The sequence below is a fragment of the Dothidotthia symphoricarpi genome (genome assembly GCF_010015815.1).
Source record: "Dothidotthia symphoricarpi CBS 119687 unplaced genomic scaffold P153scaffold_10, whole genome shotgun sequence".
Taxonomy (NCBI): domain Eukaryota; kingdom Fungi; phylum Ascomycota; class Dothideomycetes; order Pleosporales; family Dothidotthiaceae; genus Dothidotthia; species Dothidotthia symphoricarpi.
Window position 1 is genome coordinate 1,204,488 of NW_022985017.1, and position 22,840 is coordinate 1,227,327.

The window sequence follows — 22,840 nt, forward strand, 5'->3', positions numbered from 1 at the left end:
GACACGATGTGAATGGATACGTTGAGTTGTGAGGTCCGTGTCTTATTGTTTGTTTCTCCACGTTCGCGACGCGACTGCCCCACACGTAGGATTACTTGGCGGCCCCTCTCTCACGATCCCCATCCGAAGCTTGAGTAGCTTCATGACATCAACATCTACTAACCATTACGATGACGCAGAACATTCCGTCAAAGGATATACTAACAATGGGAGAGGTACTTAATGGCGATCGTGTGCTCGTCGTATCAGAACCAAACTTGAATACTCACAAGATTGAAACTCACTGTAAACTTCAGATAATAAATCCAACCCCAACATAATGGCACCAGATCCTCATCAAGGAGGACGTCTTGAAGACATGGCAGCCGAAGGAACGACAATTCCTGGCGACGCAGGCAAGCAGAACCTGGTACGTTTTCTCTCCACATCTACCCATCTTTCAAGTCCGGCGTGGATCAAGCCCCAGTAGTGCCCTACTAACACGACCCTCAGATCCCCTCAGTTCCACGGCCTGACCAAATAAATCCCGACCCTTCACTCGCCCACGCCGACATTGCCCATGGCGCAGACAACGCCTCCGATATCCCGCGTAGCGTGAACGACCCCGGTCAGACTGGCGAGGTCCTCACCGGCACAGGTGATCAGATGAATTCAAGCATCGAGAAGAAGAACCTCGATGATGCGAACTATGAGCCAGGAGCGAAGGGCCATGATAGGGATGCGAAACATGCTATAAACAGAAAGGACAATCCTCATGACAGCTCAAAGCACGGTGCGAGCAGCCATGATGTGGAAGCTGCGCCTGGAGAGGAGGAGTTGGGACAGGATGAGTTGTTGGAGAAGCGGGGTGCGAAGTAGGATGGTGTATGGTGTGTAGTATATTGTATCTTCATGAGTTATGAATTATTTTCCGTTGCTTTGCTCGTTGCTGTGATGGTGAATCTTGATGCACGATGCTTCATGGACCCTGATTGGTGTACCCCGCGACAGGCTAATCCCACTTACACGTGCCTTTCAATTTCACATCTCGAACCCGACCACAGCCTCACGCTGCAGGAATTCGTGCCAGTGACGTGTGTATTGGCAGAGCTCTTCCAACATGGTGTACTACTTCTCTTCTAATACCGTGTCTCCTGCTGCCTTCATCTATGTCGGCAAAGACAAAGTCGAGAGTAAGTATTTTCCAATTCTACCGTCGCATATGCTCTGAAATATATGCTGATTTCGAGAAGACGAAGAGCTCATAGCACATGGCTGGGAAGAAGATGTCTGGTTCCACGTCGACAATCTTTCTTCGGCGCATATCTATGTTCGCTTACCGGAGGGTGAGGACTGGGATAAGATCACCCAAGAGTTGCTAGTTGATTGTGCGCAATTGACCAAGGCGAACAGTATTGAAGGTAGGTGTGTTTGCTGGGGCGTTGAAGGGCTGGCGATGGCAAGATTAGCAAGGCCAAAAAGGAGGGTGATCGACTTTGTGGAGATATGTGCTTATATATTGCAGGGAACAAGAAAGACAACATCACGGTGATCTACACGCCATGGTCGAATTTGAAAAAGGATGGGAGTATGGCCGTAGGACAAGTGGGGTTCAAGGATCCGAGAAAGGTGAGCAAAACTATCAGACTTGCTGGTTATATACGATGATTTTTGTTGGATTCTGCTTATAGAATGTACGACAGGTCAAGAAAATCCGCGTTGAGAAACGGGAAAATCCCATTGTGAACCGCCTCAACAAAACCAAGGTTGAGAAGTTTCCTGATCTTAGACAAGAAAAAGAGACCAGACAGAAGGAGCTAAGGACACGAGATAGAGACGCTCAACAAACCAGGGTGAGCAGTTCGTCCCAACTAACAATCTTCTTCCGTGCCCACTAATAGCTTCGAACTCTTCAACCTCATCATAGCCCAAACTCGCCATATTCATGCCGTGTCTTGCTGACTTTCACTCCAGCGCAAAGAGGAAGCTCGCATTGCCAAAGAGCGAAAGGAATTGGCCTGGAAGCGAGACCACGTCTACGATGATATCTTCACGGAAGACAACCTCGCCGAGTCTAGCAACCAAGACCGGGATGAGGACTTCCTTGACGACTTCATGTAGTCCGGATCCTTATGTTTTCTGCAAGTCTGGCCATCAAGCGTACCAGGGTGCCGTTTACAGTCTCAAATGCCACCACAGGAGCAATGAGTCTCATAGCGAAAGGCGTTTGGTGATGGTTCTAGTACGACATGGTACTTCAATTGGGATCGCGGACAGTCACGGAGGGGAGACACATGCCCATGCTTTCGTTCAACATGCGAATGGTATGGTTGAAGGTGTCGAAAGCGGTAGTCTTTATTTCAAGCTCTTCGCGAGTCCTGGAGATGTCAGTCTCCGCAAGCACACACAAAGCAGCGGTGGTATTCACAGTGTCCTCGCTTTGGGCTTTGACCGGCCTCCCTTCTCCTGTGCCCACCAGACGAATAATAGATTTTTGAGGATTTTGTGTTCCAGCCCGTTCTCTCTTGCTGCATATCGTAGAAATTCGAGTGTTGTCTGAATTTTCAGAGCATCGAAATCGACAGCAGAGCCTTTGCGAAAAGCTAGACGGAGGCGGTCACGAAGCGTGTAGCGCGCAGGCTTCGAGAACTGGACAGCCCTCAAGCCATGGCGATACAGGTGCCTGTAGGCACGAATGGTTGCTTCGCTGGACATTGCGGTGAATGCTGCAGAGACGCGTCGCGTGTTGATACGATTGCAATTGGGCATCGGCGAAATCCCGCGCCGGGCACAGACGCCACCACTTCGCTCACTTCACCGGCGCTTCCTCTTCCCCAGATCACCCCTCCTGCTTTCCTTCAGGGACCGGGGCCTGTAGGCATATTTAGACACATCTGACAGTTGTGCTCGACTTGTAGATACACGCCATCTGTACTAACCCTACTCCATACAGCCTGAGCGTCTGTATTGCAGTCATACCATTGTCAAACGCGATCTATGCTATTCGCTGTTCAACAGACATTATGACCAGAGTACACCACACACACCCCCAGCATGGGGCTCATCGCCAAGCGGTGCTCGAGCAGCCGCGCGCAGCTCTGAGAAAGAAGAAGCCGTACAAGATTGTGCTTGAAGCCGTCACGCAGGAAAAGAAGAAACTGCACTCGATCGTCCGTCGCCACCTGGCCAAACCATCGCACGCCCTCTAACAACTACACAGATTTCATACGCGTCGAATGCTCCCTCCGGATTCGGATTTGTTCCTGCTGGACACCCAGAAATTACCGAATGGTGCAAAGAGCAGTGTCGACAACGGAACCTTGACGTCCATGTTGTCTCGGTCAGCAATGCTCTGCTTGATTGTCCATGAACCCTACTGACCCGTCAATAGGCAAAGCCAAGGAACAACATGCACACTGATCCCCAGAAGCTCGCACACCACGTCCACCGAGTCGGACACCATTTTCCACTCGAGATAGTAAACCTGGCCTGCGCCAAGTTCGGCTACACCTACGACGATGTACACGGCCTTCGAAAGGACAAGGCCAGTGACAGAGGGGGCTGGATTGCTCGACATGTTGAAAACTACTCGTCGCGACAGGCCCTTCACGGACGTCCTACGACTGAGACGGAGACTAAGAACCACATACAAGGTGCTGTACGGGAACTGTTCCCCAAGATCCCTGAAGCAGATCTATCGGCCATTGTCAACCACGCATTCAAAGAGGTAGATTGCTATATCCATGTGCCCAGCCCCATACTTACTGCGTCAGGGAACGGACAGAGTAGGTAATGCAAAGGAGCTTCCGCTCGCTCGTCGAGTGCAGCTTGCTGTTGTTGCTCATATCCGTCACATGTACACAAACTACGACAACATCCTCAAGACCGACGGCTGGAAGGAAGCCAGACAACAGGTAGAGAGTCACTCGCTTGCAAAAATCAAGGAGTGGCGAGACGAGACAGGCGAGCACAGTAACGAGCTCGAGGAGACTTTCCGCGAGGTCATTGTTCTCGACGACGATGAAGAGTCTAGTGATGATGACAGTGCAATGTTTGACGAACGCGAACCAAGCATGGAGATCGTGTCGAGTCGAGCAACTGCACGCGAACTCCAACCAGAGCGATACGACAACCACCCTCGCATGGATCATCATCATGACATGAGGCGAGTACCACGAAGGACTATTGTAGTACAACCTTTCCTTCCTCCTCCTTCTCCTGCTCGTGCTGCACCATTCTACAGCGACACAGGTTTGCGACCTGTTCACGCACGTACTCAACCACTTCAGCCTGTTCAGGATGCTCGCATACCTATTCGAGCTGAGCAATTTCAAAGTGCTCACAGTAGACCAATTGATCCGTAAGTTGCACAAAATCAGGTAACGTTCAGGTTGTCACTCATACGTATAGACGAACGAGATCAATGATGTCTCAGCCCAGCTCAAGAAACACGCCAAACCTGATGCGTGATTCTGACGGGCGAATTTATCAAGTGAGTACGGGCGTTGCGCGTTCAGAGCCGGACATCAATGTTTCCCTTTCCAGCTAGTGACCATGAGCTAACTAGTGTAGCTCCAACGGGTTGAGGAACCTCGTGGCTCTCCGAAAATACGGTATGATCATCCAATTCACATTGCACCTCACGGTTCTGTGCAGGGAGGATATGCACCACCCCCATCTCGAAACGACCAGCTTGACCACAACCTTCGCAGCGTACCACCAGCACCCATATCTAGGCGCACGTCTGAACAAGACCTTGTCCTTCCCTCTGTTGAGCGTGAGACAGTCGACCTGACGTCCCCTCGGCGCATTGCAAATGGCCACCAACATACGTTTCCTGTTTCTAGTCCCCATGCCAGTGGAAAAATGGAGTTGCAGCCCGCCAAGCGGAAGTCATTCCCCTCTGGTGGCCACCCGCATAGCCGGGCAGAGTACACTGAGCAAAGCGCTAAGCGCTCAAAGCCGGGTAATCACGAGAACGAGGCGCCACGTCATCATGAATATCCACATGCCGGCCCTCCGCCTCACATGCTCATGTATCAGCCCATGGATGTACACAGCAGCAGAAGCAGCAGCAGCAGACCAAGGGGCCCAATTCTACACGATATTGTTGACCTAACTTCTAGTCCGCAGCGTCCTGTCATAAATCCCAACAGAGGCCATCATCATGCTCCTCCTCCTCCCCCTCCTCCTCCTGCCCGTAACTACCAAGCCGCTGGTCCTAGCCGTCCCTCGTACGTCACGATCCCCTCACGCCACTCGCCCCCGCGCGACGCGAGGGGTACGTACTACGACGCGACGGCTAGGGAAGCGCCTCGTGCGTACGTGTATGAACATGACAGGCCTCCAGTCGAGAGACTCGTGCCTGCATCATCATCATCAGCTCATGGCTATTTTCCCATGAGAGAGGAGCGGTCGCGCCCCCGTGTCCAAGAAGAACACGCCCGGTACCAGAGGCGCGAGCTGAGGTACTGAGATGGCGTTTTCGTTTTTTCGAGCGTTGGCTGAAGGCGTTGGCGCGGTTTTATACGCGAGATACCCCTCTTTTTCTTTCTTGTTTTTGTGTGTCTTGGGTGGTCTTTTTGTCTTCCCCAACGTTGGTATGTGGGGTTGTGTGGTTGGCATGAGTTGGCGAGTGCATGGAGAGAAGGAGGAGGAGTGAATGGTTGTGCAGAGAAAAGTATTGGGTGCGTAGGATAGGGTAGGATGATTTGAAGGACCCGAGCAGCAAAGCGCTTCTATGTGGATATGAAATATTCTGCACAACGAACTCGGTGTCTGATTGTCGTGAAGTGAGCCTTTTGAAGTCGTTCCACGATCAATGCACAGTCAAGTCAATGTGAATGTGAATGTGGACGTGGATGAACAGCTAAGAATCCATTGCAGCGCGAACAACCGCAGTCGTAATCGTCATCTTCAGTATATATACACACACCCACACCAACAAGAAGGGACAAACAAACAAACGATGTCCATGGTATATCCGCATCCGCATCCACATTCATAACAGCAAACAGAGTGTATCGCAACTAAACCTTCTCGTTATCCACAACCAACACCTCCGAAACCTCCTCCTCGGAATCCGACCCCGCGCGCCTCCTCGTCACAACCGCATCCTCCACACTCGCATAAACCACACTCCCCTTCTCCTCCACCTCATACCCAAAGTCGACAACACTCCACCCAAAGCGCGCAAACCTGTCCCTAACCCGGGGATTCAGCCCGACGAACCGCACCTCGGCGCCCTTACCCGCGAAGCGCTGCACGTCGACGACAAAGTCCTGCAGCGCCGTCAAGCCCGTGGCGTCGACGTTGTAGACTTTGCTGAGGTCGAGGACGACGGTGCGGATCTGTACGGGTTCGTGTTCGATGTCAGCTTTCCTGCGGAGGCGGATAGCGCGACGTGCGCCGGCGACGCTCCATGTGCGGTCGTTGAGCTGGGCGGTGGTGACGGGGGTGCCGGAGTTGTAAGTTTGGACAGCGTCGAGGCATTGGTTTTTGATGTGGAAGGCGTTGAAGAAGAGGATGGGTTGGTTGATGGCGAAGACTTGTGTGTCGATGGGGATGTGGAGGGGTTCGGAGTGGGGGTTTGAGGTGGGGGGTAGGCGGGTGATGCGGTGGACGCGGTGGAAGGCCATGAAGAGGAGGTGGTAGACGATGTTGAAGCCGACGGCGGCGCCGATGCCGACTTCGCTGCTGACGAAGAGGGTGAGCCAGAAGGCGAGCATGGCGGTGATGAAGTCGACGAGGGATGTCTTCCAGTAGCCGTAGAAGACCTTGGGGGGCACGACGACGTGCCACACGGCTGTGACGATGATGGCTGCGAGTGTGGCCTTGGGGATCCAGTACAGTGCTGGGCTAAGCTTGAAGATGGATAGGATGACGACACCGCCGGCGATCAGACCGTATGCGGGAGACTTGACGCCTGAGTCGGAGTTGACAGCTGTGCGGGACATGGCGCCGCCGACAGGCATGGAAGAGAAGAAGGAGTTGAAGAAGTTTGTGAAGCCGAGGTAGACGAGTTCCTGCGCGGGATCGACGATGTAGTCGTTCTTGCGACCAAAGGCTTTGGCAATGGCAAGGTGCTCGATGGCAGCAGCGATGAAGGGCGCGACCGAGCGGGCAAAGACCTTTTGGATGAGGGTTCCTGACGGCATGCGGGGTGCGTTGATGCCGTTGGACTTCACTTTGCTAAGTGCCCAGACGGGGTCTGAGGCTCTGTCCTTGTTCACGCCGTAGGAGATGCCTGTGAAGAGGATCAGGACTAAAGCGCTTCGACCCAAGGCAAGGAGCCAGATGGCTTTGTTCGTCTTGCCCCATCGTTGACCCATTTTTTGCATTGCGACGAGAAGCACGAGACCACCTAGCCCGATACCAACGGTTGGCCCGTCGTATTGTGGGATCATAGCGAAGATATCGTGGATGATGTTCGCTGTACCTGTTCTGACAGTTATGCCGAATAGCGAAGGGATTTGTCCAAGCATAATGACAATACCCTATCACGGGATTAGTCTACAAACTTGTATGTGTGTATCAGTGATTGTAACTCACGGCGGCGGAAATGAAGCCATTCAAGACAGGGATAGAGATGAACTCCAACAAGAAGCCGAGCTTGAGCATGCCAATAGTCAAAGCGTATATTCCGACAGACATGGCAACAGCAGATGCGATGACTTGTGGCGAGTACCCTTCAGAGGAGATATCGCGAATGATCTCAGCCGTCAGGAGACCCATGAGCGATGTAGGCCCAGTGGAAAGATCTGTCACCGTGATGAGTATAGTCTCCTTATAAACTCAATGCACCCAATTGACATACCTTTGGACGTCCCCATCATGAAAACGAGGAAATTGGGAAGCCAACTGGACATGAGTCCATACTCGCCGGGAATGGTTGCAATCTTTGCATATGCCAACGACTGAGGAATGAGTAGCACGCCGACGGTGACACCGGCGAGCACGTCGTTAAGCAGCCATCGCGGGTTGTATTTTGGAAGCCAGTGCACGACGGGTACTCTCTCAACTAGGTATTGGCCGGCAGCAGAGGGGAATGCACGAACAGCAGTACGGCTATAACGTGCTGTGCGATTGAGAGTGGTGTCAGTGCTTAGGGCATGCCGGGTGCGTTTGGAAGCGGACTTGAAGTAATCCATGATGAGAGAAGGCAAGAAAACAAAAAGAAGATAAATTTGCTATCTCGTAGACCTCCAGGGTGTACTTTCAAGCTTGAACGGTCTCTGCAACGATTTCAATTTCTCTTTGGAGCAACGAACGCTGGGATTATATGCTCGACAGCCACCAAGGCAGGGAGTGGCGTTTGAGCTGAGAAAGAAGCGTGATAACAACCCTGGAGGGGTTGAGCAGGGGATGCGGGATTTTGCACCTACCGAATTGCAGGAAACCACACCCTCTTGGTTGCAGAAGCGCATAAGAAACGAGCCCAGAACAGGTAATGGGGTAGTGGTGTCAAGGTACTGCCAATCAAGTTGACATTAGCTCTGCGTGCGGAAGCACCGCATCCGATAAGCAAACGAACTACGCTGCGTGCATAGTACTTCAAGGTTGACCTTCCCTTCCGAGAGATCCGCTGCGATGTCTGCTCTGCTATCCACCCACTGACGGTCCAGAGAAACGTGCGTAGAGCATGTAGATCGATAACGACGTTACAGCAATGTCAGTCATTTGAAACGTGCGGAAACACCAAGTCGGATGAGGAAGTGAAGTACATTCGATACTAAGGTATTTGTGTTCTATCTGCCGGAACGGCAGATGGGGACGCAAGCCAGTGAGGGGGTGTATGTTCTCGTGATACGAATGCGCAGGCCAAGATTGTGACAAGATGCTTAGCAGACGCCCGGCCTTCAAACACCTAGCAAGGTGCAGCTGCACGTGTATGTGACAGTTGCTTAGTCGAACATGTTGCTTGCTGGGTCGGGTTGAATGTGGGACCTGTGGAGCATGGCCTGTTCGAGGAAATTGCTTTTTGATTGCGTGTCTGACGGCCGGCTTTGAAGTCCTTCTTGATGTCGTAGTTGGGAAGTCATTGTTCTGCTGGTGGGTGCCGAGACGTGGCCCAAGCCTTCATAAAGCCTCAATGAGTCGAGAACCTGATCATGAAGTCTTTAGAGGGGTGGATTTGCATGGTACCCCGCAAATTTCCATGACACTGCTAGTTTCCGTCAGCCACCCGGTCAGTAGAAACCGGACGCTAGTTGGTAGGAATAAGCTTTGGGGTAAGCTTCGGTTAGCGGTTGGTCAAGAATCCTTGTATCCTTGTCGAAACGTCTGGTGCGGAAGGTGGGTAGCTTTCTTAGTTAGTCTTCGAGCGAGTGCATTATCTCAGCTTGATTTGGTGGGAAGCCAGATGCAGAGAGGGGGGCTTCGACTGCTGGGTAAGCTGACGACGCCTCCCCCTCTTGGTTCCACGACGCACGACGAAGGCCTGCCGTGTGCCAACCCTCGCACCCACCATGCCCGAATAAGCTTTGAGGCAAGCATTGGAAAGTAGTTGACCCAAGTACTCTTATCAACGGGCATTAATACGAAAAGGCTTGTTCAGATGTCGTTGTGTTGCCCGAGATGGCTCGATGTGGAAGGCAAGCACGGTGATCGGCCAGGTTGAAAGCTTGCGGTAGAAATCTAGATGATTCAGTTTAGCCGGATGATGATGGTGCCCGTGGTATCCGGATCTATTCCTGGTAGGTTAGTTTGAACAGATCGGAAATAAGAATGCATGCAGCCTAGAAAGATGGATGGAACAACCCCCTGCCGCCTTAACCGCTACCGTGAGATGTAGCGATGACGGCATGAGTGTGGAAGTAGAGGGTTGAGAGGGAAAATAGGATGGAAAAACAAGTGGTAAATTGGTGGATATATGCAGTGTTTGTGAATGAAAGACAGTGAGGTGACGGAGCAACACTATGCTTGGTAATGATGGGACAGATAGCAGAGTGAAAGTCGAGTGCACGCTGTTGGGCACGTGCGAGTGACGAGTGCTGACGAAAGTTTCGAATTGAGTCGGCTGCTGTGGTCAGAGAATACGGAATAGGAAGGACCAATGAGGCGGATATTGACGGACGCGGTCTGCATGCGACTGTCAGCGTGAGGAGAGCGACGAATGCACTGCGAATGGTTGCGTCAAGGTGGACTAGTTGAGCTCTCCAATGGATACGATGAATTCCCATGTCGCCGTATTGCCCAGTCTCAGCCTCAGTCTCAGCCCTAGCATGCGCCCCACCTGAGCTTGTGCGAGACCACCCCGCGTGCTTGGGGGGAGGCGTGGCTGGCAGACGGTGGTGAGAGGTGAGCAATGGGTCAACACGGCGAGGAGAGTGACGATGAGAGTGACAAGACAGACGGGTGCGGTGCGGTGGTACAGGGCGGGCAGGCGATGCAGGGTCGGGGTGAATGCTGCAAAGCTCCGTCTAGCGCGGCGTGGACATTTTTTGACATGGCGGCGCGACTCGACGACGGGGACGCGGCCACCGCCAGCCATCTCGCAGCATGACGCGCAAGAAGAAGAGCGCGCAGACGGAGGAGGCCCCGACGTCGAGCCCCCCGCCGCCGCCATGTGCAGCGACAGCAGCAGTGAACGGCAGCCCGGCCAAGAGCAAGAGCAAGGGCAGCAGCAGCAAGAAGACGGAGCCGTCGACGTCGGCGCTCATCATCTGTCGCAACAAGTAGGTCGGGCTGGCCTGCAGACACACCGAGTCTAACCCGCGTGACTGAAGGCACTGGCGCTACATCTCGTCGTTCCACGGGCCGTGGCTGCAGCTGCCGCCCGAGGTGCTCGAGTCGCTCGCCCACAGCAACTACCTGTCGCCGCGCCCGCACCCCATCGACCCGGCCGTCTTCTACGACCTGGTCAAGATCCGCAAGGCCGTCGACGAGGCCACGACGCTGGCCGTGCGCGCCACGAGCGGGCTGACGAGCCAGGCGCTGAGCAACTCGCTGCACGCGGGCAACAACGTGCTGGGCACCGCCGCCGCGCTGGGCATGGGCTACGGCGGCGGCGGCGGCGGCGGCAAGCTGAGCCGCGAGCGCAAGCACCGCATGCGCGAGCTGGCGACGGCCAAGCTGAGCCAGGCCTACCACCTCGACGAGATCGCGGCCAGCGTCGCGACCATGCAGAGCGCGAGCACCCTCGAGGACGTGGCCCAGCTGGTGCTGCAGCGCAACCCGGCCGACGTCGACGCCCGCTACGTGCACTTCTTCCACGAGAAGATCCCCAGCCGCATGATGGCCCAGTGCACCCCGCTGCACACGCTCGACGCCATCGTCGCCGACCGGCCCCACGACGCCAGCCCGCTGCGCACCCGCGCCCTGACGCGCATCTTCAAGGACGACTACCTCAACGCCGCCCGGGACCTGTCCGACGCCCTCTCGACGGCGCGCTACCTGATGCAGCAGCACCGCGCCGCCAGCGACCAGCTCGTCCTCGCCAAGACGTACCAGGAGCAGTACGGCCGCGACTGGCGCCACGAGGTGCGCATCCCCGACGACGACCAACCCAGCTCGCTCGAGACGCAGCTGCTGTTCCACCGCGCGGGTGTCTACTTCACCATCGCCTGCGCACACGTGCACGCCGCCCTCGACGGCCTGAGGCACGCAGAGGAGGCCAAGGCGAGGCGAGACGCCCAGGTCGCCGACGGAGCAGTCCCCACGCCAGAGACGCCCGACGAGACAGAGGGCAACCGCCGCCGCGCCGAAGCCCGCAAGCAGGTGCGCCAGAACGCCAAGCGCGCCCTCCGCGACTACATTGCCTTCCTCGCCCACTTCGACTACACGCCGGGCATCTCCCCCTCGCTCGCTGAGGAGTTCCTGCGCCGCCTGGGCACCCCCGCAGCCACATCCACAACCACATCTACATCCACAGCCACGACCAGCCGCCTGCTCGACGCCCCGACCCCCGCGGCGCCCCCCACATCCGAAGCCCTCGTCCCGCACCGCCGCCCCACCAACCCAGACCGCGCCTCGTGGCCCAAGCTCCCCCCGCCAGAAATCTTCAAAGTCTCGCAGCTCTTCGACGCCGTGCCCCCCTCCTCACTCCCGCCCTACCCCGCCCCGCCCGCCGAAACCGCCGCCTCGGCCGCCGCCACCGCCTTCGCCGACTCGCACGAAAGCATCACCTACCACCCCCTCCTCACCGACGCCCTCCACTCCCTCCTCCTCTGCCACGCCCTCCTCCAGACCCCCGCCAAGGAACACGCCCGCCACGCCCACAACGCCGCGCGCTGTGCCCGCGTCTGCGACGGCTACCCCATCTTCCTCGCCGCACGCTCCCCGGCCCGCGCTGACTGGATCGAAGTCCTGCGTCGCGCGGGGAACTGGATCGGTCTGCCCGCCTCGTGGGAGACGCTGTGTCGCCCCGCGCCCCTCCCCACTTCCAAAAACTCGTCCCCCACTGCTGCTGCTGCTACCCCCAAGGAATCCCCCGCACAGAAACGCGAACGCCAGAAACACGAGGCCATCCTCGAAGCCCTGGCCGACGAACGCGTCGTAGATGAAGACTCGTTCCAGCGCGCGGTTCGCGCCCGCGAGCGCCGCAACCGCGAGGACGACGAGGCGGAGAAAGCTGCCACCCCGCCGATGAATGGAAGTGCAGGCGAACCCAAATCCCCAGGCGCCTCTGTGCCGAAGCGATGGGCGCAGGACGATGGTCGCGAGTACCCTATCTCGACGGAGCGGGCGGAGGCGATTACGCGATGGGTTAGGGATGCGCCGCCTATTGCTGAGGGGTCCGGGGGTAGGAAGAGGCGTGCTAAGGCGAAGGGGAAGGTGAAGGGGAAGGTTGAGGCGCTTGGTCGGGGGGTTGACGAGGGGGAGCTGGTGGGGAGTGTGGAGGCGTTGGGTGGGCAGGGACTGGGGGAGGAGGTGGAATAGATTATGAATAAGAAGGAGTGAGTGGGTAGTTGGTCTTGGCTTCGGCCTCGACTTGAACTTGAACTGCAATTGAGCAATCGTTTTGTTCTTGCATATATATACCGTTTGTCATCTGCAGTCGTGGAAGAGTCTTCTTGTTTTGGTCTACGCTGGTGAAGATATCAATGACTCCACGTTAGTCGACCATCAAATCCACACCCATACCAGTGTCCAAAAGTTGAAAGATGGCAAAAAGAACCCCAGTAGATCCCGCCCCACGCCAAAACCCCCACTCACTCCCACTCCGAACATCCAGTAACCACATGCTCCGGCATCTCATCCCCACCCACGCCTGCCACCACCCTCAACACCTCCTCCCAAGCCTGCCGCGACTCCTCCCACGATACATCCCACTCGTTACTCAAATCAGCCTCGGACAGCTCAAACCCGTCGTCTTCGTCCTCCTCAACAGCATCATGCGGCACTCCATCCGGCTCAGAGTGATTGAGCAAGTTGCGCAGATCAAGCGCATTAGCAGCAAGCCAGTACGCGCGGTGGAACCTTCTATCCGCTGCCCTCTCCATATCCACGTCCCATTTCCGCTTCACCTGAATAGCCCCGTTGGCCTCGAGGAACTGCAAGATCCCGCGTATGTTGGGCGTGACCGTCATCCAGTGGATTTCGTTGTGCTTGTGCCAGAAATAGCCGTACACGCCGATTGTGGTCGTAGCATCAGGTGGTAGGCCCCTAGTGAAGGGGTTGACGGCGTTGTGGAGGACGATGAAAGACATGCGTCCGCCGTCTCTGATGAAGCCTCTTGTCGTGTGCGATTGCCACTTGTACTGCAGGTTAGAACCGAGGTTGGCTGTGATCAGGTCGTCGATGTAGGATTGGGCGAAGTCGTAGCCGCTTTGCTCTTGCAGTTCAAAGAGCTTGATGGACCATTTGTAGTCTTCGTATTTGGTCGCAATTGCTTGGGGGAGAGTGTCCCAGTCGGTTCGTGCTACAGGTATTGCATGTGCTGAGTACTCTGATGTGGCTGGAACTGAAACTTGCGGTGCACTGTGCGGATACGTCTGATGAACAGTAGACGGCACGGCAGCTGTCCAACCATAGTCGGCGTAACGAGGTTCGATTAATGGATGGTATGGTATGAACGAGTGCCGAAGGTTTGGAGGTGTTGTAGGTCCTGCCACATCCATCAGAGACACGTTCTTGCGTTTCCTACCCTCACCCTCGGCTCGTATAGCTGTGGTAGGAGGAATTTGATTTCGAGTTCGAGGTTTCCTACAAGGCGTGGGCTGTGGTGCGTGTGTCGAGCGCTCAGTTTTTGAACGTCTTCGTTCTTCGCCCTTCTGGCGAAATCTCTCTTGCTTTCGAAGTGTCTTTTTGTCGGGAACTCGCTTGTCTAACTGGCCTGGAGAAACATCGTACGTCTGTGTCTCAGTCACGAGCGGAACAACTGGATCATGCCCAACGAAGCTATGTGCGTTTCTTGTGTTCGGCAGATTGTTCGTCGGCCATTGTTGGATGGCTGGCATTGGAGCAGGTTGATTGGTTAGGTGGGTAGAACTGAGGGTTGGTGTGTTCGTTTTCAAGGGCTTGAGGACCGGTACGTAAGAAGACGGGGCAAGACCAGGGTGTAAGAGACTTCTCACCGATGGCAGTCGTGGATGATTCTCTGAACTGTTCGAAGTGTGTTGCTCGAAGGCAGGGGCTGCGGAAGGGAATGATCGTTTGTTCTGAAAAGAGTTGGAGGCAGATGCAATTGGAGGCGCTTGATAATGACTATAATCTGAAGGCTGTGAGACTGCAAAGTTGGATAGAGGCAGGACTGTACGCGACGTTTCTGAACGACCTCGCTGTTCTTTCGGTCTGTGGTTCAGTTGTGTTAGTGACTGTATATGTGATAAAATAATTTGCTGAACATACTCATGGTGCTCTTGGGCGTACCATTGTCGCAAGGGGCTGTACTCATCCTGAGGAAGAGTAGGGGGCCGATGGTGGATAGGATACTGATGATCCAACTGTCCATACGGAGAGATCTGTCCGTTTGGCGGATGGAAAGTGGTCCAGGGCGCAGGAAGGGTCGGTTTGTTGTCGCCACGATGGATATGGTCTTGGGGTGGACTGATTATGTGAGATCGGCCAGCCGTGAGGTGACTGCTCAGGTTAGATTGGTCGCGTGGGGTGTGAGCTGTGAAGTGGTCCGTGGCTGCGTTTGCAAGAGAGGGGTGGTCATCCGTAATCGGAATACGTCCTCGGGGCCCGGCAGGCGCGAGGTAGACTTCTGGTGGAGAATCCATGAGAGATAGATGCGATTGGTTCAGTCCGTGCAACTATCGGTGAATCGGCTCGCATGGTCGTCGTCAATGAGGTAGGCGAGTTGGGTTGTTTAAGTAGAGGAAGGCCTCGTGAGGGGTCGTTGCTGAGATGACTTCGGGGAAGTCGCGGTGAAGAGGTGAGAGAAGGTGCTGCCTGTGGAGTTACAACCTAGCTTTCGCCTTCACTGATTGTCATGTTAGCACCCAGTGTTTGTTTGGCCAATAGAGGAAAATCGAGCTGCACGTAGTAGTGAGAGTGAGAGTGACGCAGCGAGAGCTGGACTATGGTTGTTCTGCAGACGTGTAGGAAGTATGAGACGTAGAGATTGCGCGATGAAATATCTTTTCAATTCCTTCGACATGGATAGAACAAAGAAACACATGCCAGGTCATCTCTGTATCCTGCGCCCTATGATAACTCCCGCTTTTGTATCGAGCTATCAGGTTGTCCCTGGCATGTGACCGATCAAAAGCGCTTGGATAGGCTCCAAGCCAAGCAGACATGCATAGACTATACAAAACCTAACATTGTGAGGCTCCCGGAGCAGTCTGAAGTAGAATTTTTCGCCTATAGTGCTGTCCAAACTCCACCTACTACCATACTTGCCTTCTCCAGTCAACGCTCAGACGCCCGACATGCAAGCAAGGATGAAAGGATGCATAATAAACCTTACTACGATGATGCGGACTACAACGCAAGACCGCCAAACGTAACCAACAAAACCAGAGACAAGAGCTTTTACACAACACGCTTGACCTGCATGTATGTATCAGTATTTGGGGTCGTTTTGGTCTTCCATAATGTGCAAAACTCACCTCGAAGAACCTCTTCAACCACCAAACTTGGAATACACCCTGAGAAGCGAGAACAATGAGCTGGAAGATGCTCCACCACTTTATGCGCGCATTGGTGCTCTCAGCTGTGTTCCTGTGTGTTCGTTCGCGGACAACGATGTAGCTCTGCTCGTCCTTGACCTGTGCAACAAGTTCTGCCATCTGGCGGACTACAAGAGTGTCAGCATGCGTCCCCCTCCACCGAGTACACGTGTCCACATACCCTCCTTCTCCAAAGGATCTTGTGGCGCTTCTGATTCCGGAACGTAGACAACGCCGTGCACGTTGAAAGAAACCTCCTTTGTGTTGGAACCCCAATGTTCGTTGTTGAAGCAGTACGTGAATTTTCCGTCTTGCATAGCCGTGAAGGAGTGGTCGCCGGAGGAAACGCCGCGCTCGTGAACTTGGTAGCTGTGGGAAGGAGATTCGACCTGCGCATGCAGTCAGTGGTCGTTACGCTCGTATGTTTCACCCGGCTTTGAGTAAATTTGACGTACCCAAAAGTCAATCTCCAGATTTCCACTGCTGCCAAACTCTCGGTCGCCAACCTGGAAGGTGACGGTCATCTTGTCGTCCTTGTGGAGGGACTCGTGGAAGCATTCGCGCTGGTGCGCCTTCAACTGGATGTTGTGCGCCGTTGCCAATGACAGCAAACTGCTGGCCGCAGCAAAGAGACCGAGAGAGGGGAACAACATGTTTGCGATCGTCGCGGCACTACTCTGGTGTGGTTGAAGGTGGGTTTCTGGGTAGCCAAGTACGATTCACGGAGATGCCAGCTGTTGCCCGCATGCAAGGGCCTCGGGTGAACATCGGGCTGCGACTGTCTCGCGACATCGTCTCGTCTCAGTCCAAACGACGCGTCTTTTGACAACCTTCACTAAGGTACCGCGTCAGTGTAAAATACACTAGGTTAGGTAAAATTACACTGCGTATAAGGGTAAATTTATACTTTTACACTATATCTAGCTAAATTTACCTAATATTTTAGGTAATTTATACTAATATTAAAAGATTTATATACTTTATTACTTTTAAATTACTACTATATAAGAAATCTTTATAAGAGAAAAAGAGTAGAATAAGTAAAAATAGACTTTTATTTATAATTATTATATAATTATTACCTCCTTCTTCTAAGCCTTAACTAAATTATATATTTTAGTATAGTACCTAATAGATTAAATACTATATTAAAGCTATATTACTATAAGTAAACTATTTATAGGTAGCTTAAAATATAACTTTATGCTAGTTAATAATAAAAAAGCCTTTACTTAACCTAAATATACTAGGCTAGAAAATAATACTATTAGAGTTATACTTAGTAGTAAAGAGTATAATAATTAAGTTTTTACTATAGTTAAGTAAGTACTAAGTAGTAGTATTATTACTTAAGTAACCTACTATACTAGTATAATATAAAAGAAATATTATAAAGACTATATAGCTATACTTAGTACTAGTCTAAAAATTTATAATAATATAATATTAATTATTTATAGCTAGAATACTATTTAAACTATATAAAATACCTAAAGTAAAGATATTATAATAGCATATATTAAATAGAAAGAAGTAAGTCTTAACTAGAATAGCCTAAAGTTATTATTAGAAGTAGGCTATAGTTCTAAAAGTACTAGGTATTAGTAATATAACTATATCTAAGCTTACTTTATTTAGAGCTATAAAAAAACCTACTCTATTATTATTATATATAAATATATAGTTAGAAGGAACTTATTAGTAGCTATTAATATAGTTATCTTATAAACTATAATTAGTATTATTAATACTAAAAGTAGAAGGTTAGATTAAGGTTAGCTTATAAAGTAAGGTAGGTAAGATATATAGTAGATACTATTATATAAGAGGTAGTAGTAGAGGTCTTTATACTTATTACTATAAGTAGAGAGGTAATTAAGACTAGTATAGGTATAAAAGTAGGTAGTAACTAATTAATTACTATTTAGATAGAATATAAAGACTATAGATAATAAAGAATATAATTAAGAATAGCTATTTCTAAGTTAAAGAGATTAAAAGGTTAAAGTTAATAAATAAGTATAGATAAGTTAAAGTAGGTAAAGGTATATAAGAGTAAGGTTATATATATATAAGCTAAGCTATAGTAATATTTAGTTATAGTAAAAATACCTATAATTCTAAAGATATTAGCTACTTAAACCTACCTATTTAAATAGTATTTATTAAGGTTATAAGAAGAAAAACCTTATATAATAGTAGTTAGTAAGTAGTATTTACTTAAGCTATTATATAAGTTATACCTATTATTATAGCTTTTACTTTAATATAAGAAATACTAATAAACTTAACTATTTATAGATACCTAGAAGTTTATAATAGTAAATAATACGCCTAAAGATAATTTAATAATTAATACTTTATATTAAATAAGATCTACTTTATTAGCCTTATACTATAATCCTAAATACTAAGTACTAATAATAGTAATATTCTATATAATTCTTAGAAGAGGTAGAGACTCTATATACTAACTATAGTAAAAGTTAGTATAGTTATATATAATTATTTTATATAAAGTATCTAGTAGACTGCTATATTAACTTTATAATACTAGTTACTAAGTTTAAGCTTAATAAAAAGTTTAGAAGAAAGTAAGCTATAAAGTAGTTAAACTACTTAAAAGATACTAGATCTAAATAGAAATAATTATACCTACAGCCCTATTATAAATAATATAGATTACTTACTATTAATAGAAAAGTATATAGTAAAAAATTAAATATCTATACTACTTAACTTATTACTATTATAGGCTCCTTTATTATAGAACTTTATAGATAATACTCTATATAAGTAAAGTATATTATCTTAAGTAATTAAATATATTTATAATATCTTAGTTCTAAGTAGTATTAATATATATTAGCTACTAGTACTATATTATATTAGTATAAATATAGATAAGTATACTAGGCTTAAGGCTATTACTATAGCTATAGTAGACGTAGTAGTAGTACTACTTATACTTACAGCTATATATATACCTACTACTATAGTTACTAGCTTATTACTCTAATAACCTAAAACTATTAAGTCTATACTACTTAGTTTACCTATAATAGTTACTATAATTACTACTATAGTAGCTATAGTTATAGAGCTAGTACTATATTCTACTAAGTATAGTATAGATTTATATATAGTATTATATAAGGCTATATAGTATACCTTTTCTTAAGAAGCTACTCTTAACCTTTAAAGTAAAGTTCTATAGTATTTTAGCTACTTTCTTAAATAGTAATATATAAAGAATATCTTTAGTATATATACTAGTAAATCTTATAAAGTCTATAGTACCTAGCTAATATTCTAGTAGCTATAAAAAATATGCAATTAATAAAACTACTACTATACTTATTACTACTTTCTACTATAGCCTCCTTAATAATAGTAGGCTAAAGTTCTATAACTTTATATAAAATAAAATCTACTATTCTACTACTTATATTATAAATAATAAATCTATTATTAATTATAAATTAGGTATCTTATACTATACTACGTAAGGTCTTAAAGTATATAATATAGTAAACTCTAGTTCTATTATAATAATAATATCCTTAAGTTAAGGAAATTCTAATAAGTTAAAGCTAGCCTTTTTAATAGCCTAAAGTATATAGTCTTTTATAATATTAAACTAGACTACTAGTATAGTTACTACTAAAGTAATAGGTAAGAATCTCTAAAGTACTTTTCTATACTTTTTATTAAGATTCTTAATTAAATAAGCCTTTACCTATATAAGGAAATCTATATACTAGTATAGAAGTAATTAATAAAGTCCTTTAAAGTACTTTTCTATACTTTAAGTTAAAGTACTTAATTAAAAGAGCCTTTAGCTAAACTAGAAGATTTATAATAATATTAACTAGTTACCTACGTATACTCTAAGTAAATATAGAGAAAATCTTAGATATATATCTTATCTATTAGCTATTAAGCTAAAGCTCTATTCTCTAAGATACTATATTAAGCCTATAAAGACCTAGTTTATTTATTATATATATCTAAATTATCTATACTAGTCTTAAATATATTACTATTATCTTAGTTATTCTTATTACCTATAGTATTCTTTCTTATATTACCTAGGTTAGTAGGTATAAGGTAATTATTTTAAGATAATATAGCTTTTAATAATATTATATATTTCCTACTACTAGATCTAATATTAGATAGCTTAGAGATCTCTTTTATATTATTACTACTAAAGTCTTTACATATATTAAACTAACTATTAGCCTAGCTATATATATTATATATATTATATAAGGTCTATTATAACTTTATATTTAGTTATAATTGCCTTTTCTAAACTAATAATTTAAATTTCCCTAAAATTACTATATATTACGTAGTTATTAGAAAATCTATTACTAAAGAGTAAAATATCTCTAATACTAATATATTTTATAAAGTTCTAACCTTTAGCTATATATCTTATAAAAAGATATCTCTTATATTAGAAATCTACTAAGCTTTATATATATTACTAATATACTTACTAGCATTTACTAATACGTAGTTAGGTACTCTATATAGTAGTTAAGAACCTAGTTAGGTATCTACTTTATTTATAGGGCAGTTATCTTTAAGTACCTATAGTAATCTAGTATCTCTGCTAAGCTAGCTATTTTAGGCTAAATATTAATAATCTTATAACTCTTATAATTTTATACTAGAAAGGTATATAAGTAAAGATTTAATATTATTTAGCTTATCTACGCTAAACTAAGTAGTAGATATAGTAGTTCTATAAGAAATCCTCTACTCTACTAGAAGATAACTAGTAATAGTATTTAACTATTACTTTTTTAATTAGGATAGGTATTTCTATATTAGCTACCTATTTAAATTATATAAGCTATAACTACTAGAATATATACCTTTATTAGAGTATAAGGTTATACTGTATAGAAGTACTAAGTTCTTAAACCTATTATAAAGTTTAGCTTTAGGCTTATTCTTATATACTAGAGAAGTTAAAAATAGCCCTATATATCTAGAAGCAGAGCTTAATATTAGAAAGTATACTTTCTTAGTTTACTTATATATAAGTAGTACTATTAGTTAACTTAAGTTTAGTAAGTTACTTTACTCTTTAACTATAGCTATTCTATCTTATATCTCTACCTTAATATATTCTTTATACCTCCCCTAATAAACTTTAGTAAAATATTAAATATAGAGTAACTTCTTATATAGACTAATATAATATAATAATTTACTAGCCCTAGACGCCCTTAGTTAATAATTAATTAGAGGACCTAGGACTTTTTTATATAGGTTAGGTAACTTATATATAATTTAGTCTTCTTTCTCTTCTACTAGTCTTCTATATTAGTATAATAAATCTTATATAGGTCCTAGTAAACCTACTTCTTTCTACTTAAGTAGCAGCTTTCTTATAGTTTATTTATATTATTTATAATACCTATTTAATTAGCTACCTACTATTAAAATACTTAGACATAAATAGCTAGTACTATAATATAGTATTTTATATTATTATAAACTACTCTACTATAAGGTTATTAAACTTATAAGTATTCTCTATATACTATTATAAGTTATATACTAAATAAACCTACTACTTCTAATTCTTCTTTTCTTAAGCTATAATAAATTTAAGATAGTTATACTCTAAAATAAGAAGTTCTATATATATAGTAATATAAGCTACTAGAAGTTTAAAGTTACTTAATTTAGGTTAAGTATACTTCCTATATAGTTCTAAGATTATATATTACCTATATTTCTTACTATATATTAGAAGTATAATTTTGTCTAGTAAAAGTCTAAAATTTATAGTTTTAAATTAATTATACTCTTTATTAAAATATTCTACTATTATTATAGTATTTAGATATTAAGCTAGGCAAGAACGTTATAATAATAATATAGATACTTAAGTTATAAATACTTAAAGCTTTTTAATATAAAGGCTCTTAATCTAGTCTAAGTATATAAGAAACTCTATACGTCTATATTACTATAAGCCTCTAAATCTCCTTAATTCTACTTCTTATATATTATTATATATAATTGCGTTAGTATTAGATAAGTATAGAAGCTAGATATTATACCTACTTCTAATTAGTATAATTATATAAAATAACCTAGTAGTAGATTTATAGAGTTAATATTATCTTCTTCTTATTTAATAAAAGGTTAACTATTACTATATAGGCCTAGTATATAAATGCCCTTTAATACCTTATAATCTAGTTTATTTTTATTTAGTTATACCTTAAAGTAGTATTCTACCTATAGTTAAATCTTATTTGCTACTCTTATTCTTACTACTCTCTTATAATATTACTAGTCTATAGTATAATTATCTTAGTAGAAGTACTCTTATTATTATTCTTATTATTTCTTAAAGTAATATTTACTAGCATCTAGTAACTATACCTAGTTATTATATAGTTAACGCGTTTTATTATTCTCTATACTAGGCTCTACTACTATCTATATTTAGGTAATATAAAGTAAGAGTACTAGTATTTTTAACCTTTTAAAGTAGTTAAGACTTCTATAAACTATAAATATATTCTATATATATTAGTAGTATAATTTTATAGAACTTATTTAATACTTTTATAGTAAGCTTATCTATTCTACTAATTAGCTAATTATAGTAAGTATATAAACCTATCTACTTTTTTTTAAGTTTTAATTTAAATTAGCTTAGCTTTTAGAATAGTAACACTCTATATATCTATACTATAGATAAAGATTTATCTTCTAATAATAAAGATTAACTATTTACTTTTATAAAGGCTACTAAGAAGAAAATT

General features: G+C 46.0%; 8 protein-coding genes across 8 annotated transcripts; 4 read left to right on the forward strand and 4 right to left on the reverse strand.

The window, feature by feature from the left end:
• The first annotated feature begins 92 nt into the window (after positions 1-92).
• P153DRAFT_396903 (uncharacterized protein) lies at positions 93-916 on the forward strand. Its single transcript, XM_033671518.1, has 2 exons — positions 93-409; positions 493-916. Exons 1-2 carry the CDS (start codon positions 320-322, stop codon positions 856-858), a joined length of 456 nt encoding a protein of 151 aa, XP_033524037.1. The 5' UTR covers positions 93-319; the 3' UTR covers positions 859-916.
• A 117-nt stretch (positions 917-1,033) lies between these two features.
• On the forward strand, positions 1,034-2,100 carry P153DRAFT_340713 (DUF814-domain-containing protein; the record flags this gene model as incomplete). Its single annotated transcript, XM_033665885.1, has 5 exons — positions 1,034-1,172; positions 1,233-1,400; positions 1,505-1,608; positions 1,683-1,832; positions 1,954-2,100. Exons 1-5 carry the CDS (start codon positions 1,100-1,102, stop codon positions 2,098-2,100), a joined length of 642 nt encoding a protein of 213 aa, XP_033524038.1. The 5' UTR covers positions 1,034-1,099.
• P153DRAFT_367030 (DUF1763-domain-containing protein) lies at positions 1,995-2,716 on the reverse strand. Its single transcript, XM_033668174.1, has 2 exons — positions 2,408-2,716; positions 1,995-2,357 (listed from the first exon to the last, which is right to left on the reverse strand). Exons 1-2 carry the CDS (start codon positions 2,692-2,694, stop codon positions 2,237-2,239), a joined length of 408 nt encoding a protein of 135 aa, XP_033524039.1. The 5' UTR covers positions 2,695-2,716; the 3' UTR covers positions 1,995-2,236.
• A 260-nt stretch (positions 2,717-2,976) lies between these two features.
• On the forward strand, positions 2,977-4,073 carry P153DRAFT_316824 (uncharacterized protein; the record flags this gene model as incomplete). Its single annotated transcript, XM_033665003.1, has 4 exons — positions 2,977-3,149; positions 3,200-3,319; positions 3,371-3,706; positions 3,753-4,073. Coding segments are annotated over exons 1-4 (924 nt in total), but the record flags the coding sequence as incomplete, so codon positions are not given.
• Positions 4,074-6,008: 1,935 nt separating this feature from the next.
• P153DRAFT_291570 (sulfate permease) lies at positions 6,009-8,129 on the reverse strand (the record flags this gene model as incomplete). Its single annotated transcript, XM_033663778.1, has 3 exons — positions 6,009-7,475; positions 7,531-7,739; positions 7,796-8,129. The coding sequence occupies 3 exons, from the start codon at positions 8,127-8,129 to the stop codon at positions 6,009-6,011; spliced, it is 2,010 nt and encodes a 669-aa protein (XP_033524041.1).
• Positions 8,130-9,617: 1,488 nt separating this feature from the next.
• Positions 9,618-10,320, reverse strand: P153DRAFT_23472 (uncharacterized protein). Its single transcript, XM_033662693.1, has one exon. It carries the CDS (start codon positions 10,158-10,160, stop codon positions 9,750-9,752), a length of 411 nt encoding a protein of 136 aa, XP_033524042.1. The 5' UTR covers positions 10,161-10,320; the 3' UTR covers positions 9,618-9,749.
• Positions 10,232-13,156, forward strand: P153DRAFT_423179 (uncharacterized protein; the record flags this gene model as incomplete). The annotated part of the gene is made up of 3 exons (XM_033672409.1): positions 10,232-10,655; positions 10,707-12,753; positions 12,977-13,156. Exons 1-3 carry the CDS (start codon positions 10,480-10,482, stop codon positions 13,154-13,156), a joined length of 2,403 nt encoding a protein of 800 aa, XP_033524043.1. The 5' UTR covers positions 10,232-10,479.
• A 2,290-nt stretch (positions 13,157-15,446) lies between these two features.
• On the reverse strand, positions 15,447-16,845 carry P153DRAFT_316834 (uncharacterized protein). The gene is made up of 4 exons (XM_033665004.1): positions 16,493-16,845; positions 16,219-16,426; positions 15,978-16,165; positions 15,447-15,918 (listed from the first exon to the last, which is right to left on the reverse strand). The coding sequence occupies exons 1-4, from the start codon at positions 16,688-16,690 to the stop codon at positions 15,901-15,903; spliced, it is 612 nt and encodes a 203-aa protein (XP_033524044.1). The 5' UTR covers positions 16,691-16,845; the 3' UTR covers positions 15,447-15,900.
• Positions 16,846-22,840: the final 5,995 nt, after the last annotated feature.

Bases quoted from the DNA above. Each gene is read 5' to 3' on its own strand.
- P153DRAFT_396903 (XM_033671518.1), top strand. From the start codon at position 320: ATGGCACCAGATCCTCATCAAGGAGGACGTCTTGAAGACATGGCAGCC. The intron at 410-492 runs GTACGTTTTCTC...CACGACCCTCAG, and splicing joins ACGCAGGCAAGCAGAACCTG to ATCCCCTCAGTTCCACGGCC.
- P153DRAFT_367030 (XM_033668174.1), bottom strand. From the start codon at position 2,694: ATGTCCAGCGAAGCAACCATTCGTGCCTACAGGCACCTGTATCGCCAT. The intron at 2,358-2,407 runs GTGAATACCACC...TGACATCTCCAG, and splicing joins AAGCCCAAAGCGAGGACACT to GACTCGCGAAGAGCTTGAAA.
- P153DRAFT_23472 (XM_033662693.1), bottom strand. From the start codon at position 10,160: ATGGGAATTCATCGTATCCATTGGAGAGCTCAACTAGTCCACCTTGAC.
- P153DRAFT_316834 (XM_033665004.1), bottom strand. From the start codon at position 16,690: ATGTTGTTCCCCTCTCTCGGTCTCTTTGCTGCGGCCAGCAGTTTGCTG. The intron at 16,427-16,492 runs GTACGTCAAATT...CTGCATGCGCAG, and splicing joins ATCTGGAGATTGACTTTTGG to GTCGAATCTCCTTCCCACAG. The intron at 16,166-16,218 runs GTATGTGGACAC...ACACTCTTGTAG, and splicing joins AGATCCTTTGGAGAAGGAGG to TCCGCCAGATGGCAGAACTT.